The sequence below is a fragment of the Lontra canadensis genome, unplaced genomic scaffold, assembly GCF_010015895.1.
Source record: "Lontra canadensis isolate GAN:19392208 unplaced genomic scaffold, GSC_riverotter_1.0 scaffold5, whole genome shotgun sequence".
Taxonomy (NCBI): domain Eukaryota; kingdom Metazoa; phylum Chordata; class Mammalia; order Carnivora; family Mustelidae; genus Lontra; species Lontra canadensis.
Genome location: NW_022630999.1, coordinates 17030926 through 17044278, shown reverse-complemented (window position 1 = coordinate 17044278; position 13353 = coordinate 17030926). Strand labels below are relative to the sequence as shown.

At 54.2% G+C, this 13353-nt stretch overlaps 1 protein-coding gene across 2 annotated transcripts in view; it reads left to right on the top strand.

The window, feature by feature from the left end:
- Window positions 1-4219, top strand: part of CCDC69 (coiled-coil domain containing 69) — a 34979-nt gene extending 30760 nt beyond the window's left edge. The window contains exons 6-9 of one of the 2 annotated variants that reach the window (XM_032851595.1): window positions 589-690; window positions 1194-1313; window positions 2212-2309; window positions 3049-4219. In XM_032851595.1, coding sequence (XP_032707486.1) covers window positions 589-690; window positions 1194-1313; window positions 2212-2309; window positions 3049-3226 — 498 coding nt within the window. In that variant the 3' untranslated portion in view covers window positions 3227-4219. The other variant, XM_032851596.1, reaches the window with a different exon arrangement.
- Window positions 4220-13353: the final 9134 nt, after the last annotated feature.

Below are 13353 nucleotides of genomic sequence, written 5' to 3'. Positions count from 1 at the left end.
CCCTAGGGAGGAAAAAAAAACCAACCCCAGTGTGCTTAAAGACATAGAGAAGAGGGGGAAATGTGATTACCTGTAGAACTGAAAAAAGTTCAAGATCCCCCTGGGATGATGAGTATGAGTAACTAGGAACCAAGGCTGGTGAGGAGGTAAAGGCCAGGTGGTGGGGCCCATGAGCCATATGAAAGGTGTGCTCTATCGTGAAGGTATTGGGCAAGGTTAGGATGCCGGAAGCTCTTGGAAGGGGAATGTAGGAAGCAAGAATATACTTGGCAATGGGAGGACAGTGAGGGAAGACTGAGGAAGTGCAGAGTCCAGCTTGGGTGGGCTTTCCATGTCGAGCTAGCACCAGCAGCCTGGAACACCCGGACATGGTCCCCAAGCGCACTGGGAGTCCTTAAAGGCTTTATGAGCAGAGATGGGGCTGGTATGTTTCAGGCAGGGGTTGAAGCAAATCAAGCCTGCATTGGTGGGTAGGGCAGGGTGAAGATTCATGGAAGAACCCAAACCGTGCCCTCTCTGGGATGAGAAGTCCACCTCCAGCCTTTATGAACCAGCCTTTGGCCATCTCCCTCCAACTCCCTTCTCCAGGAGACCATCGATGGACTGTCCTCACAGCTGGAGGTCTTCCAGGCCAAGATGAAGAGGGTAGAAGAGTCCATTTTGAGCCGAGACTATAAGAAGCACATCCAGGCAGGTGGCAGTTAACCTGGCAGTTTTCCTTTTCGAATCTCCAGGGAGGTCACGGTCTGGGCACTGGGAAAATCCGGGTCCTCTTCAAGGCCAGGGCTAGACCTGACACTCTTACTTTCACAAGGGCCTGGAAGAAAGAGGGTCCCCGTGTCACTGAGGGGGAAAGTAAGGCTGAGAGAGAAGCATGGGGGGTCGTGACGTGCTTGGGCTCTGGATTCGGAAGGAACTAGGTGCAAAGAGGTAACCTAGCACTTAGCACGAGCAACTTAACCACTCTGAACTACAGTTCCTCATCTAGGGTGGGAACGGGGCTTGCGGCTGAGGGTGTTATTAGGCTGGCAGGAGATGGAGCATGTTAAGCATTTACAGTGAGCCCCAAGGAAAGGAGGTGACTGGGGAGAGGCAGACAGTGATTTGGAGGCAGAATGGGAGAGTAGCAGGTAGCCCGTACCCCTCTCTCCCTGACTGCTGGTCTGATGAGATGATTCTGCACCCATGTCTAGGATTATGGGAGCCCCAGCCAGTTCTGGGAGCAGGAGCTGGAGAGTTTACACTTTGTCATCGAGATGAAGAACGAGCGTATTCACGAGCTGGACAAGCGGCTGATCCTCATGGAAACAGTGGTCTGTGCCTGGCAGCTGGGGGCGACGCAGCCTCAGGCTTGGCCTTTCTGAGCATTTTCTTTCTAAAGGGTGTGGAGGGAAGGCCCTTTGAGGAGGTTCCAGCATAGGCCACACCCGCGTGGACCGGCCACCCATGCTGGCCCTGGAGACAGCTGAGGCTGGTCTGCGGCCAGTCTGGGTCAATCACGGGCCCCTTCTCATATGGGCCCTGGGCTTTTCTGGGCTATTCCTGCTGCTCTAACTTGGGTGACTCCAGGGGTACCCTGGCTAATTGGGAGAGGCTGGCAGGTGTTACGTGCCAGGCAGGGGCTGGGGAAGAAGGCAAGGCTGAACCATCAGACAGAAAGGAGGCCAGAATCAAGGACAGGCCTGGGGAGTGATGGGCATTGAGCACACTGATGGCTTTGTCTCCAGGAGAAGGGAGGCCTGGGGAACCTAGGGCAGCATCCAGAGGGAGATTATGTTACTCCAGAAGAAATCTCCCTATTTATGGGTGCCACACAAACTGTATTCTAATCAGACCATCTCAGACGCTCCCTGTGAATTTTGTTGAACCATTTTTGTGCACTAGCATAACAGACACATGTAATTTTATTTATATAGATTATATCCTGACTTCGGAGAACCAAAAATATCCTTTCCCTTATGCACTGATGGAGATCTTAGATGGGAGGGGCTATATTTTTTTGCTACGTCTCATGTGGCAAAATTAAAAACTGGCAGCTCTGTGTTCACTCCTTGGGTGTGTTTTTTAAAGTAATCTTACTGCTTCACAAAATGTAACATCGAGTCCAGACTGAGTCAGTGTTTTCAGTGACCACAGATAAGAGGGAGGTGATGGCATCCGTTGTGCCATGTGAGGTCAGTGGCTTTCTGAGTGCCATCTGATTCGTTACAGAAAGAAAAAAATCTGATGTTGGAGGAAAAAATCTCCACCCTGCAGCAGGAGAACGAGGACCTCCATGTCCGGGCCCGCAACCAGATGGTTATGTCAAGGTAGCTGTCCCCTGCCCCCGTCTCCCCTTGCCACCATTTGGTCAACATCTCCGGTTGGGAGGGTCTTGGAGAACCTGGGAAATGGACCTACAGGCAGGCCCAGGCCTTTCTGGGGAATGTGGCTCCCTCTTTCCTTGACAGTCAAGAATCCCAGCAGACCAGCTCTGTCCAGGAACCTCGGTCTTAGTGTCCTGATTGATATCTGTCCCCATCCTGGCTGAGTCGTCTCCACTGCAGAGCCCAGTACAGGAAGAGGGGACAGGAAATGTCTAGCTGGGGTGACCTAAGGAATGAATGAATGAGTATATATGAATGAAGGAACCCATTCTAAATGCTTGGTAAATGAGAGCCACCATCATGTGTCAGACATAATTCATTGAATTGTTTACATAGTATCTCACCTAAGCCTCATAATTACTCTAAGAGCCCGTCCACCTGTTATCACTCCCATTTTACAGATGAGGAAACTGAAACTTGGCAGGAGTCAAGGACTTGTTCAGGGTTACACAGCTAAGTGGTGGGGCAGATCCGAACCCAGAGCTGTCTACCTGTGAGGGCCACTCTGCTCTGTCAAGGGATCCAATGACCTCTTGCGTCCAGGGGGACGACAGGGTGGTGGGGGTCCTGATGCGGGCAGGCGGCCCCTCTGTGGAAGGCCCCCTAGAGGAATGGGCTGGTTGATGCAGCCGCTGCCAGGCTGTTCCCCACTGGCAACACGGGCCTCTGTCTGCACCCACAGACAGCTCTCGGAGGACCTGCTTCTCGCCCGCGAGGCCCTGGAGAAGGAGTCCCAGTTGCGGCAACAGCTCCAGCAGGAGAAGGAGGAGCTGCTGTACCGGGTTCTCGGGACCGACGCCTCCCCTGCCTTCCCCCTGGCCTCTGTCACCCCCACGGAGGTCTCCTTCCTCGCCAGCTAGGGCCCGGGGCCTGGGCCCTCCATGACGCCTGTGGTCACGGCTCCCTCTTGAGGACTTACTGAAGAAGACAGCAGGAGCCTCTCATCTTGTCCCAGGAAGGGCGGAGGGCAGGAGTGAGGTGGGAGCCAGGGTGTGTGCCCAGAGGCCTGGGGGCCTGGGCCATGCAGGATCACCCATGGGGTGATGGAAGGCCCCAGATGTGCCTTCCCTGGAGTTGGCCCGGGGAACAAGCAAAAGGAGTCCTTCCGTCCCTCCCTATTCTCTCTGTTCAAATCAGGGAAGTCCTGACCTTTTTCCAGGGGCAGTGCTGCTGAGGTCATCTGACAAAGAGACAAGCCCCCTGGTCCTGACTTGGTAGCTTTCCCCAGATGTTCTCGCCTCTGCTCAGACCCTCCCTTAGCCTCAGTTTACCTGTCCTCTAAAACAGGCAGGGGAACTGAACGAATGATACTTGAGTCTCTACAATGTCCTAGTCTAGGTTTGTTTGAAGGACAGACAGGGGGCTGGGGACAGGGGAGGAAGTGGGCCAGACCCTGGGAATTAACAGGGAAAGGTGGGCAGCTGGAAAGGGGGCTGCTGGAGGCCCATTGGGCTGGCGGTGCCAGGGCCCGAACCAGCCAAAGCAGGGGCTAGACATGACCTGGGGTATGCCACTGCTTCTGGTCCCAGAGTCTGGTCAGCCCAGGGGATAAGCCAGATAGCCTCCTCCCTGACCAGGCAAGGCTCACTTCCTCAGCCCTCCAGGTCTCTCTGTCTCAGGGCCACCTCGTGGGTCTGGAGATACCTAGCTGCCAGAGCTAGAACCTCATCCCTGTAGAGATGAGAAAACCACGGTGGGGAGTGGAGCCCACAAAGCCAGGACCAGGACCTCAGCTGTCATCCCGCTCTTAGCTCGCTGTGCTTGTTTTTCTCCTCAGGCTCTGGAAAAATCAAATGTGTGACTTACCTTCCTCTACCTGCCCGCTCCCCAACTTCTGGTTTCTCTCTTCCTCCTGCTCCCTCTACCACGCCTGATGCCAGGTGCCAGGACCCCAGATCCTGGCCCTCAGCTTCCCCATCAGTGCAGAGGGGTGGCTGGAGAAACCAGCCTTGGCAGGCCTGTGCAGCCCAGACTGTCTGTGGATTTAATATTCTTCTCAGGAAGCTTCAGGTCAGCTGGACACTGTAGAGAGAACCCCTCCCCTGCACAGAGCATTTTAATTCAATGCTCTCACATATACTCCCTCGTGTCAGCTACCTAAGATTCTTGAAGCCAGTTCTCATCCCTCTTCAGCAGCAGAGCAAACTGAGAATCACAGGAGCTGGAGGGCCTTCCCTGAGATTCCCCGGCTCCAGCCCCAGACCCCAGACCAGCAAGTAAGAAAGGCCAGTCCAGTAGAACTGAAGTTAGCTCCATCAACCCAGACCTGGTCTTCAGCCATTTCTTGTTCTGGAATTCAGATGTGACTCTCTTTCTCCATTTCTCCCCTAGTAGGGCTAAGGGAGCGCTGAGCTGCTTCTCTGGCTGTGGGCAAACAGGTTATATATCTGGGAGCCTTGGGAACAGCTCTGGAGTGAAGTACACATGTACTTCATGCATCTTTCCCCAAAGTTTGTCTGGGATATGCTCATTCATTGCACATTAATAGGCATGACCAAGAAAGAATTGATAGCCAAGTAATCTGAGAAACTCTAGATTCTGTCAAGTTAAACAGATCTGCAAAGTACAGGACTTCTCAGAACCCTTAATGCGCTAATGTGAACTGCAAATTTCCAAAAGGAAGCAGAGTATCCAGCATTTTCTAAACTCCTTTGACCAACGTCCCACCCCAACCTAAGCACTTCAGGCTGCAGAATGCACTTTAGAAAGCATCGTTTTAATTGAGAAGCGCTAGGCTGGAGAAGGGGCAAGTTGTGGGGAGCAGGGCTTCCCTCCTGTAGCCTATGGCGGAGGCAGGGAGATGAACTGTGGTCACACCCTCACCCTGGGGAGACAAGCCGTGGGAACCATGGCATTGTGCTTATTTGGCCCCTGTGTTTTCCTGAGAGAGGAGGGGACTCCTCACTGAGGAACCAGGGTCCTTTGGGCAATATGTCCTGGGCCTGAGTGACTTGCCAGTGGCTCTGGGCTCCCTCCTGGGGTACTGGTACCCCACTGGCCCTAGCTCTGCCCAGCCTTGGAGTGGGGGCTGATGTTGGAGGGAAGGCTGGCAGTCAGAACAGCTCAGGGCTTGGAGGGAGGCTGTGAGGTTGATGGAAGGCGTGGAAACTGGGATGTGCAGGCAGAGTATAAGGTGTGAGTGCAAAGGTTCTTTTTGCACTCTTTTGGGAGTAACAACTCCTTGGCATCAAAAACACCAAGGTTCACATGGTTACCTACCCCTGTTTGGCCCCATTGTTCCACACCAGTATGCCTACAGCTAGGGAGGGAGCTAGGAAGCAGCAGGGGAGACGTGAGGGCTTCTGGTCACACGGATACAGATGGTGGCAGTCCCCGTGCCCTGAAGGTTGGTGGGCTGGCAGGTGTAGATGCCAGGGTCCCCGGCCCAGGGCCTCTTCCACATACAGGGTGCTGCCTGCCTCCTGCTGCACCCGGCTTTCTCGGCGAACGACACTGACCTACTCCCTGATGTCGGGGCTCAGCCCATCTGCTGGGACAAAAAAATAACTGTTCATCAGCCAGCCCAGGTGTCCGGCTCAGGCACCAGCAGGCAAGTGAGAGACTGTGTGTTCCTTCAGGGACAGGGACAGGGACTTGTCCAATCCACACATGCAGATCAGAGCACCTGAAAGAAAAGGTTCTTTGTGGCAAATGTGAGCTTCTCAAGTCCCTGAGGACAAGCTAGGGTCTCCTCTCCAACTCAAGGAGATGCAGGAAGTAGCTTGGCTGAGAGCAGCAACCCCCTCACCCCCCGGTAAGGCACTCTGGTTTTGTGTGGTTGTTAATGGGTGCTACCTCCCCAAGGGGGAAGGGTTCTATTATGAAAATTGTTTGGGAAACACTGAGTCAAGCAATATTAAATTGGAGAGACTCAGACCACTGAGTCTGTCACATGTGCGTGTGAGTTGTGAGTCTCCAAGGTAAGAGGAAAAAAAAACCACTTTCTTGGGGGGTTTGAGGCTGGACTTTTTGGTATCCAAGGAACATATCTGGGGAAGGACTAGTACAGCAAAGCCATGTCTGCCAACCATCTGTGCATTCTTTTCCCCTGTTGGGTCTCAGTTTCCATTTTGGACAAGTGAGAGAATGATCCCCCACTCTTTCCCTCCTAAGGCTCTGGAGAGCTCACCTTCACAGTGTCTTTGTTGGTCCAGCCCTCCCTCCAAGGCTCAGGTTGAATTTCATCTCTTCTAAGAAGCCCTTTTAAGGATTCTTGAAGTTGTCGGTGCTGGTTGATCTACTGTGTGACCCAGTTGCTCTCCAGATGTTTGAGGGTTATGGGGGTACGGTCTTTGAGAGGAAGGAACATCACTGCCACCTGTCCAACAACACCTTAGGAAGGTCTGACCCACGGCAGGTGCCCGGGGAACAGTTGCTAAAGGATTTCATCCATCTCTTATTACACACACAGAGCATAAGGCCCAAGCACTTGCCCCAGTCCCGTGTTCATGCCATTTGGGCCAGTCTGATCTCAGCTTGAATGTCACCTCAGAGAAGACTCCCTGACCACTCTGTCTTAAGAAGCTCTTATGACGTTGCCCTGATGTATCCTTGATACATCAGGGATGTTTAGTCTTCTCTCCATGATCATGGTCATTTCCCACTTCTTCCTCCCCAGGTAGACTGTATGCTTGCCGACAGCAGATGCCAGAGCTCTTTGTGCCTCATCCTTGTGGTCTCTGCACGAACTACAGTGTCTGGAATATGGTGGCTGCTCAGTAATTATTATTGGACAAATTAACAAAGGAACACATTATACATTTTATACAATAAACTAAACAAGGACACTGAGGCCCAAGGTCACTCAGAGTAGCAGTCCAGCAGTGGTTCCACTTGGACATGATCACTCCCGACCCTCACTCTCGTGCTCTTGGCAATACACCACCACCACAGACCCACATCTGCAGCCTTTTCTTCTCCTCTGCCCTGGATATTCCCCCAGACAAAGCCCACAGCAATTTCCGGCTCACCCCGAGACATACAGGTCACACTGAAGTTCTCTCCCCGTTGGGCTGATGTTGCTGAAGTTTGGACGGTGGTGTGGGGGAGGAAGATGGGTGTGCTATGGAGAAGATGGGAGAGAAATGGGGGAAAACCTGTTGAACCGATTGTTGGAATGACTGAATGAAACGAATGAGTGGAATGGTGTGTTCATAGAGAACGAATGGTTGGGTTGGTTGAATTGATAGATGATGGGCGGCTGATGGAACAGGTCATCCGATGGAGGATGGGTGAATGGAATGGTGTAGCGTGACTGAGAATGAGTGGATAGACAGCCTTCTGGATGCAAGTTTGTTCAATAGCTGATTGGCTTGCTGGCCGGACAAGTCAGTTGACTACATGGGGATGTTGTTGAAAGTTGGTTGGTTGCTTAGAGTTCCATAAGCCAAAGAACCCAAATCTGAGGTCGCTAAAGGAGGCATCTCTCCCCATGTCCTCCCTTGCCCTGCCCACCCAGGCCCTAGGCCTGTGGCACAGTTGGTGTAGATCAGCATCTACTTGGTAGAGATTTGTCTCAAGCCACTGAGGCAGCCAAGCAGAAGAGGGAGCCAGCCAAGGAAGCTAGGGGCCAGTGGATGGTGAAGCCCTTCTTCACATGAAAGGAGATGTCATTCCCATCCCATCCACTGGGACTTCCTCGAGTGGGAACTCCGGAGGCAGTGTCCCCTGGGCCAGAGGGTTGGTCACCTGGAAGGGAAGCAGGACTGGCTGATGGTTGCACAATTGTACCACCTCATAATAATCCTCAGAGGGGAGGGGGACAAAGAGGTGCTCTGGGTCTGGGAAGGAAAGAGGGGGGAAGAAGAATGAGCTTGACCTAGACAAGTTGTTTAATGGGGCTCCATGACCCACCAGCATGAAGTCCCTCAAGGGCAGGCCAGAATCACCTCAAAAGGCCAGCCAACCCTTTCCTCTACTCAGCCCCCTAGGGAGCCGGCCTCGGGGCTTGCAGATCGGGCCTGCCATGCCCCTAGGCCCTAACCCTAGGTTGGGTTTTCAGGCTTCAGCCCCAGAGGCCTAGCCCTCAAGCCCTCCAGATTGGGGACCCCTGAGCCACACTCCAGGACTCTGACTGCCACCCAGGAGGAATTCGCACCCTTTGGAGCTGCACAAAACCCTCAGAGTGGGAGAAACTGGCATGCCCCGCTGAGGCCACCCCCACATTTGGCGCCCCCCCCCAGCCACAAAGCTGGAGCCTGATGCCCCGTCTCACCACTGTCCTCCACTCAGCCCCCTGGGGAGCCCACCTCAGCGCCAGCCCATTGGTCCTGCCATGCCCCTAGCCCCTAACCCTAACTCTAGGTTGGGTTTTCTGGCTTCCATCCCCAGAGACCTGGCACTCAAGCCCTCCAGATTGGAGACCACTGAGCCACACCCCAGGACTCCACCTGCCACCCAGGACAAATCCATGCCATTTGGAGCTGCATAAAACCCTCAGAACGGGAGAAAACGGCATGATCCCCCCCACCAGGCATCCCCCACCTTCAGCGCCCCACCGGGCCACAAACACAGAGGCTGACACTCCATTGAACCCCCTCCCTCCACACTGCCCCCAGAAGTCTCCCCTGGGCGGGGGCCCTCGGATAAGCCACAGGGACCCAGCCCGTGTTACCGGATGGTGGCGACGCACACCTAGCAAGAAAACACTCTAGACCATGGCACCAGCACGGCCTGAATCGCTGTCCACGCCGGCCAGTTCTCCTGGGCTTTCTGCCAGATCGATGTCAATTTAAGCTTAGGGTTAGGGCTTAGGGGCATGACAGGCCCGATTTGCCAGCTCTGGGGGAGGAGGCTGAGTTGAGAGCATGAGTCCGGCAGCGCACCAGAATCTGGGTTTGTGGGGGGGGGGGGGGGCCGCTGATTGTGGAGGTGGCTTTAGGGGAGCATGCAGGTTTCTCCCTTCCGGGGGGAGTTCCGGCCAATTCTCAAGAGTTTCTGCCCAAATCGATATCATTTGAGCAGAAAGCTCATGAGAATTGGCTGGCGTGTGGCAGCGATCGGGCCCATGCTGGCGCCTGCAGTTAGAGCGCTTTCTCGCTAGGTCATGTTGCCAGCCTCAGGGACCATGCGCCGGGCCCACGCAGCTCCCCTGAGGGCCCCTGCACAGGGGAGCTTTCTGGGGACAGAGTTGAGGGAGGGGCTCCGGATGACAGTCAGCTTCCATGTTTGCAGCCTGGTGGGGCGCTGAAGGTGGGGGTGGCTTCAAGGGGAGCATGCAGGTCTCTCCCCATCTGAGGGTTTGGCGCAGCTCCGGATGGCACAGGTTCCTCCTCGGTGGTAGGCGGGGTTCTGGGGTGTGGCTCAATCTGGTCCCTAGACCCGAAGTTCTGGGGTCCCCAGTCTGGAGGGCTTGGGGGCCAGGTCTCTGGGGACAGAATCTTGAAAACCCAACCTAGGTTTAGGATTAGGGCCTAGGGCCTTGGCAGGCCGCATCTGCCAGCGGTGATGCTGGATTACTGGGGGGCTGAGTCGAGGACAGTGGTCAGGCGGCATGTCAGGTTTTGTGTCCGGGGGTCGCCGGATGTGGGGTGGCCTCAGTGAGGCATGCGGTTTCTCCCACTCTGAGGGTTTTCCACAGCTTGGAATGGCACGGTTTCCTCCTGGGTGGCAGGCAGAGTCCTGGTGTGTGGCTCAGGGGTCCCCAATCTAGAGGGCTTGAGGGACAGGTCTCTGGGATGGAAGCATGAAAACCCAACCTAGGGTTTGGGTTAGGGCCTAGGGGCAGGGTGGGCCTGATCTGCCAGTGCTGAGGAGGGCTCACAGGGGCTGAATTGGGACGGGCATCAGGGAGCAAGGTCAGGCTATAAATTTGTGGCCAGGGAGGGCCGTCGACAGTAAGGGTGGCCTCAGGGAGACATGTGGGTTTGTTCCATTCTGAGGGTTCTGCGCAGCTCCGAATGGTACGGTTTCCTCCTGGGTGGCAGGTGGAGTCCTGGAGTGTGGCTCAGACGTCCCCAATCTGGAGGAACAGTGCCAGTGTGGCTTTAGACCTGTGGAGGCATTGGGAGCTGCTTTAGGAGTCTTTGGAAGACCGGGCAGTGCCGGTTCAAGCCACTGGAGGGAGTGGTGAGCTGTGGTGCGGGAGTCCCTGGAAGGCATGGTAATGCCGCTTGCCACCACTGGAGGCAGTGGCGAGCTGCAGTGGGATACACGGAAAGAGGGGTCAGGGCAGCCTGTTGGCTCTGAGTGCAGTGGTGAGGTGCTGGGTGAGAGACCCTGAAAGGTGAGGCTCTGTCGCTTGTTTTTACAGGAGGGAGTGGTGAGCTGTATAGTCTCTGTTTCTCCAGGCTCAGGAATGGTGGTAGCAATTCCTGGAGCCGGGCCCCCACTCAGCATTGTGCCCCATTTTCCCAGGTTTGCTGGCAATGTGCTGTCAGGATGGTTCAGAGGGTCCTCCCGGTGGGGGTCTGGAGCCGGAGGGAAACCAAACCCAGCTCATGGTGCATTTGGAACCAAAGAGTTGAGTGTTTGTTTGGAAGAGTATAGTTGCTTCTCCAAAAAGGACAAAGGCATCGGTCAGCTTTAGAAGGAAGTTAATTACCACTTAAGAAACAAGCATGTGTCTCTTCTTCTCCCAGGAATCGGAGCAGGTGTGCGGGCTGTAGGTGAGAGGTGCCTGCTTATCCCCGCCTGACAACCCTTCTTCACTCTGGCTCCACGAGACCTGAAGTTTGGAAATCAGCATCTGAGTCAGTCATGCAGCTTTTCCCAGGACGTCTGTGTTCAGAGTAAACAGCAGGCCCATTAGGCACAATGTCACATCCATGCCAGGATGGGAGGTAAAAGTTCTCTTTCACCCCAAACCTCCTGGGCTTTTCTCTGGTCTCCAGTGGAGCCACAAAGTCACACTGAAGCAGATGTCAGCCATCTAGAGTGGGGGCCAGAGTTCCCAAGTTTCCCTGCAGGGAGCCCATGGCAGGGGATCCCATTTCTCTGTTCATTTCTGGCTTACAAAGGTATGTGGAACATCTCTTTCCTAGGCAATCCCTTGGATTCGAAAGGGAACATGATATGGACTCGGTGTGTGTTTTGAACATATATGTATTCCTTCATCTAACAGTGTTTATTTCACTGGGCCTAGGCTGTGGTGGAATGCCAGCATCTAAAGTGAGGTGGCTGTTTGTGGTCAGATAGAGACTTGGATGATGGCTTCTCCTTTGTCAAAGGTGATGTATCCTAATGGATTCATCTTTTTATCCAAAGAGTTCCAATGAGGACAGAGGGAAAATTCAAAATGACTTCAAGGAGCCTTGGACAATTTAAAAGGGAACCTTGACTTTCTAGTTTCACTCAGTGGACCATCTAGAGAGTTGGACATGCCGTCTTTTCTCTGCAGTTTCATGGGTGGTGAAGTCTGAAGGAGAGTCTTTGGGACTCCCCTGGATAGAGGCATCCTGGTGCCTTCAAGGGGCGTGGCATCAGGAATGCTGCGGTGAATTCCTGTGGCTGCTTGCCTGATGCTGGGTGAGTCAGGTTATCCCACAGATTTTCCATTTCCTCCTTAGGAAATTGCTAGCAGGTAATATTCTGCTCAAAGCAGAACCCATCTGCACTGTCGATGGGCATGCGGGCTGTTGCAGCCACTCTGGAAAAGAGTATGGTGGTTCCTCCAAAAGCTAAAAACTGAACAACCCTAGGATCCAACAATTGCCCTCCTAGGTATTTCCCCAAAGGGCACAAAAATGCACATTCAAAGGGGTATAAGCACCGTGATATTTACAGCAGCATTATCAACCAGAGCAAAACTATGGAGGGAGTCCCAATGTCCAGTCACTCTCTCTCTCTCTCTCTCTCTCTCCATATATATATATATATATATAATCTCCCACATCTTCTGCATGGAATCGGAGTCAGCTTCTACAAGAATGAAATCTTACCATCTGCAAGGATGTGGATGGATCTAGGATGGATTAAGCTTGGCAAAGTCGGTAGGATAAGACCAATATCCTATGACTTGACTCCTTTGGAATTTCAGAAAGAAAACAGATGAACAGAGTGAGGGGAGAAGGATAGGCCAATGAGGAAACAGACTCAACCTTAGAGCACAAACCGAGGGTTGCTAGAGGGCTCCCCCAAGGGCCTCCATGCAGGGGAGCTCTCCGGGGACAGAGTTGAGGGAGGGGGTCCGGCTGAGCGTAGGCCTGCGTGTTTATGGCTCGGTGCAGCATTGAAGTTGGGGGTGGCCTCAGGTGGGGCATGCAGTTTCTCCCGCTCTGAGGGTTTTGTGCAGCTCCTAACAGCACAGTTTCCGCCTGGGTGGCGGGCGGTGTCCTGGGTTTTGGCTCAGGGATCCCCAATCTGGAGGGTTTGGGGGCCAGGTCTCTGGGGATATAAGCCTGAAAACCCAACCTATGGATAGGGTTAGGGCCCAGGGACATGGCAGGCCCGATCTGCCAGCGCTGAGGCGGGTCCGCGGGGGTCTGAGTCAAGGATGGGGGTCAGGTGGTGTGTCAGGCTCCAGGTATCATGGCCAGGGGGGAGGGCACCGGAGGTAGGGGTGGCCTCCGGGAGGTATGCGGGTTTCTCCCAGTCTGAGTATTCTGCACAGCTCTGAATGGCACAGTTTCCTCCAGGATGGCAGGTGGAATCCTAGTGTGTGGCTCCGGGGTCCACAATCTGATGGGCTTGGAGGACACATCCCAGGAGGCCTGCCACCCAGGAGGAAACTGTGCCTTTAGGAGCTACCCAAAACCCTAAGAGTGGGAAAAACCTGCTTGCCCCCACTGAGGATACCCCCACCATTGGCACCCCAGTGGGCTGCAAACACAGACTGATGTTCAGACAGACCCCCTCCCTCAACTCTGCCCCGGGAAAGCTCCCCCGCATGGGGACCCTCGAGGGAGCCTCAAGGGCCAGGCCCTTATTCCCTGATGGCCGTGACACACACCTAGCAATAAAGTGCTCTAGACCACAATATTGATTTAGGCAGAAAGCTTGTGAGAATTGGCTGGAAAACCACCGGCAAACTCTTTTTTGGCAGTGCTGG